Source organism: Alligator sinensis, unplaced genomic scaffold, assembly GCF_000455745.1.
Source record: "Alligator sinensis unplaced genomic scaffold, ASM45574v1 scaffold1354_1, whole genome shotgun sequence".
In the NCBI taxonomy this organism is placed as follows: domain Eukaryota; kingdom Metazoa; phylum Chordata; order Crocodylia; family Alligatoridae; genus Alligator; species Alligator sinensis.
Genome location: NW_005842344.1, coordinates 706,012 through 710,338, shown reverse-complemented (window position 1 = coordinate 710,338; position 4,327 = coordinate 706,012). Strand labels below are relative to the sequence as shown.

At 69.8% G+C, this 4,327-nt stretch overlaps 1 protein-coding gene across 1 annotated transcript; it reads left to right on the top strand.

The window, feature by feature from the left end:
- The first annotated feature begins 238 nt into the window (after positions 1 to 238).
- On the top strand, positions 239 to 4,321 carry GDF15 (growth differentiation factor 15). The gene is made up of 2 exons (XM_025210275.1): positions 239 to 2,053; positions 2,844 to 4,321. The coding sequence occupies exons 1-2, from the start codon at positions 1,744 to 1,746 to the stop codon at positions 3,599 to 3,601; spliced, it is 1,068 nt and encodes a 355-aa protein (XP_025066060.1). The 5' UTR covers positions 239 to 1,743; the 3' UTR covers positions 3,602 to 4,321.
- Positions 4,322 to 4,327: the final 6 nt, after the last annotated feature.

Sequence of the window (4,327 nt, the reverse complement as noted above, 5' to 3'; positions counted from 1 at the left end):
GTCGCCGGGGGCCCGTCGCCCGGCCGGGGGGCCCCGCCCCAGCCATGGCAGAGGCGTTCGCCGCGGGCCAGGGCTGCCTCGGCCCTGGGTGCTGGGGGCACGACCCCGCTCCTTGCTGCTCTGCCCAGGGAGAGCTGCCCTGCTCCGCTGGCTCTGGGCTCCATGCCTGCGGGCTTGGGCCTCTCCGTCCTCGCGCCGAGCTCGGGGCTGGAGCGAAGCCCTGCAGCGTAAAGCCCCGGCAAACCCTGGGCTTGAGGATGCTCTCCAGGTGCTGCGTCGCAGCTGGGGCCTGCTCAGCCTGGGCGCGCGGCATTGCCCAGCGCCCTCCAGCTGCACAGCACCACGGGCCTGGCTCGAGCAGGGAGCGGGGCGAGGCTCAGCCCGTCCCTGCCAGCCCGGTACATCCTGCGCGGGACGTGGGACCGGGAAGCCAGCGCCGGGGGACACCTCGCCCCTGCCCACCTGCTCTGTGCCCCGCTGGCTCCCGGCTCTCGGGCCTGCGCGAGCTCCGGGGCCTCGCTGCCCGCTCTCCTCAGCCAACCTCATGGAGACGCCCAGCTGCAACCCCAGCCGGCGCTGCCCGGAGCTCCCTCGGATCAAGGCGCATAGCTGAGGGGATTATGGTAATCGCCTGCGTCCCACGGCACGGCAAGCTGCAGACCAGCCGCTTGGCACCGGTTCAGGACATGCTGGAGCTCGGCACAGAGCCCGGCGGGGGCCAGGGAAGCCCCTTGGTGGGTGCCGCAGCCTCGTCGGCCCAGGGGCCAGGCAAGGACTGGGGCCAGCTGTGCTCCCCGCATGCCCGCAGCTCCCGTCGATCTGGAGAGCGGGGTCTGGGCGGCTGACAAGTGTCCTGGCCTCGTGCGCCCATGCTCAGCATGCGGCGCTTCCTCTGCTGCTCCGTGGTGCACGAGCAGGTGGACCAGGAAAGCCTTGGGGTCAGGCATTTGGAGGGAGGCACCTGCACGTCCTGAGGCCGGTTCTGGCCCCGTCATGGGCAGGCGGGGAGGCTGGCGCTGGCAGAGGGTGCAGCGGTGGCAATGAGCTCCCGAGAGCCGTGCTTAGCCCCGGCATTAGACACTCCCACGGGGGCATTGGTGCTTTGTTCTCTGCTCCCAGCTGCCCGGGCAGCGCCGAGACCCCGGGCAGCAGTCGGAGGTGAAAGTGCCGCCTGGAGCACGGCGAGGGCTGCATCCGGGCATGGGGTGCGCTGCGTGGTCCCGGCAGAGCGCTGGCTGGCTCTCACCTTCCCTGAGCGGGGTTGCCCGCCCGTGCCCTGCCTTCCCACCTCGGGCAGCCCAGCACACCCCAAGCAGCACCTCCGCGGCCTGGGGGGAGAGCAGGGAGGACTCCCCAGAGGGGCCAGGGCTGGCTGGGGGGAATCATCCGAGCTATTCTTTGTCTCCATAGCTGCAAAACATCTTGCAAACAAGCAGGCCGCGCGCTGTCAGGGCTCCCCGGCGCATTCCAGCCCAGCGGCGCGGCGGGCCAGGAGGGGGGCTCTTCGTCGCTTGAGCTTCCCCAGGGCAGGGGCAGCGGGCCGGGCGTGTTTACGCCGTTCCCCCGTGACGTCAGGCAGGCCGTGGGGGGGTGGGATGGGCGGAGGGATGAGGCAGTGGGGCAAGGTTCAGCCTATAAAGCCAGGTCTGGTCAACCTCATTCATTCGCCCGGCAGCCACCGCCGCACCGCACCGCGCCGCGCCGCGAGCTCTGTGTAGGCGACTGCACACTCGGCTTGCGGCCATGCGCCGCTCGCGGCTGGGCCCGGGCTCCGCCGCCACCTGCCTCATGCTGCTCTTGCTGCTGTCGCCCCACGTGCAGCCGCGGGGCTGGGACGAGACGCGGCTGCATCTGGAAACCCTCAAACAGGGCATCCTCGACCGGTTGGGCATGCCTGGGCCACCCGCCATCCGGCAGGCGCTGGACCAGGACGGCATCCGCAGGGCGCGCCAGCTCTACGAGGAGAGGCTGGCCCTGCTGTGGGGCAACCAGAGCAGGGCAGAGCGCCCCCCGCCCGTCCCGGCCCATGCCCTTCACCTCCTGGCCCCGACCCGTAAGTGGAGCCACCCCGGCCGGCTCGGCTCGGCTCGGGGCTGCGGCTGCTCACGGCATCGCTCCGAGCAGCGGCTGCCAGAGCCGAGTCCTTGGGCGCGCTGGGCAGTGCCCCTGGTCCCAGGCAGGTGCAGAGAGGGGCCTGGGCTGCGTCCTGGCATCGCAGCCCTCCGCATAGCAGAGCCCCTGGAAGCGCTGCCCGTGCCCTGGCAGCCAGGCCCTGGCGGGCTCTTGCCAGGTCCTCGGGATGCGGTGGGCCACGGCAGGGAGCAGCATGCTTTGTCGTGTCTGCTCTTCCAAGCCCAGCTCCTGCTTCGGGCTGCTCCGATGGGCTCACCTCCACCGGACGCCTGGGCCTGGCTCTCATGGCCGTGGAGAAGCCTGGCAGCAGGGCCCGGGGGTAGGCTGGGAAAGCGCCGTGAAGCCGTCTCCTGCCTCTGGAGCAGCAGCGAGGGGCCACCCCGCTCCGCGCCATCCTGCAGAGACAGGCAGGACTTGCTTTGCCCGCTGTGAGCTCAGGTCGCTGCCGCGCCGTGCCAGTCCTGCCGGGGTCCCATCCCACTGCCTGTGCAGCCTATGGGGCTTTTACATGTGTGTTTGCACACGTGTGCGATGCGTAGGGTCCCGTGCAGGGGGCACGTGTGGGCCACAGTGCCAGGGAAGGATGCGCGCGTGCCTTAGCTGTTTGTCCGGGAGCCCGGGGCGGGTGCTCAGGGTGCCCGTGGGGGTGATCAGGGAAGCAGTAGCAGCACACGGCGGGACTGACCCTCCTCTACCTGCTCTCTCCACAGTCACGCGCCGCACAGAGGCCAGGGACCGGCCCAGCAGCAGCTACCGCTACGACCTGGCGCTGCCCCGGCCCGAGGCCTTACCGCCCGGGCTCCGCGTGCTGCGTGCCCGGCTCAGACTCTTCAAGCAGCGCCCGGGGGTGCCCGGCACCTGGTGGCCCCCACGGGTGCAGCTCTCCAGGCTCACGAACAGGGGCCCCAGGGCCCTGCGTGCTCGGCTGCTCCCCACGGCCCACCTGAGCCTGGACCTCACGGCTGCCGTCCAGCAGTGGGTGGCGAGCGCTGAGCCGGCGCTCCAGCTGGAGCTGGCCTTTGCCACGGACGTCTCTGCCGCTCTGGCCACTGCCCGTAGTCCCCAGGGGCAGGAGACGCTGGCCCTGGAGGTGGTGACGCAGGCGGGCACGGGGCTGCGGGCACGGAGGCGCCGGGCGCTGGACGAGGAGTGCAGGAAGAGCGACGGGAAGTGCTGCCTCCAGTCCCTCAAGGTGTCGTTCCAGGACATCGGCTGGGCCGACTGGGTCGTGGCCCCCCACAGCTACAGCATGCGCTTCTGCCAGGGCTCCTGCCCCCACAACTACAAGCCAGCCAGCATGCACGCCCAGGTCAAGGCCCGCATGCACGCGCTAGCCAAGGGCACGCCAGCGCCCTGCTGCGTGCCCGCCGCCTACGACCCCATGGTGCTCATGCACTACGACAGCACGGGCGGCCTCACCTCCACCGTCTTCGAGGACATGGTCGTCACCAAGTGCCACTGTGCCTGATGCCAGCCACGCGGGGGCAGACCCGGGCACCGGCACATGGCGGGACCTTCCCTCCCGCCCCAGGATGAGCTGCAGGGACCCTTTTGTGACCCCCATGGCAGAGCCGAGAGGCAGCCCCTGCCCGCAGACGCCTGCTCGCTGTCATCGTCTCATGGCGCGCGGCCCTGCTCCACGGGCTGGTCCCGTGCGCCTGGGAGCCAGCTCTGACCTGGTCCTTGTGTGTGTCGCGCTGGCTGGACTGAGCAGTCGGAGGCCGGGGCTGGCACGGGGAAGCCACATGTGACGGCCTGGACCTTTCAGCCCTTCCCCCATCATGCCCTTGCCTCAGTTTCGTGGCATCCTCTGATGGTGGTGAGGATTGCCCATCTCAGGGCCTGAGCCGTGCCCCTGTCCGGTCAGGGCCGGCCCCACGGCCATGTGGGTCCCAGCCGTGTGCCTGCTAGTGCTGCACTGTGACTGGGATTTATTCATACGACCTCTATTTATTGCTAATTTATTAGTATTTTATTGCCACGAGAGTGCTCTGGCTGGGAAAGGCCTTCCCACTGGCCCCTTTTGTACATTCGTGGCGAGTTGCCGCGATGAGGGAGTCCAGTAAAGTGCGGGAGCTCCCGTCTCTGCGTGGGCAGAGCCGTCCTCGGGCGAGCGCTGCATCCCTTGGCACAAGACCTTTCCAGACCCCCCGGCAGAGAACCAGGCTGCGACAGCGAAGAGCAGGTCGGGACA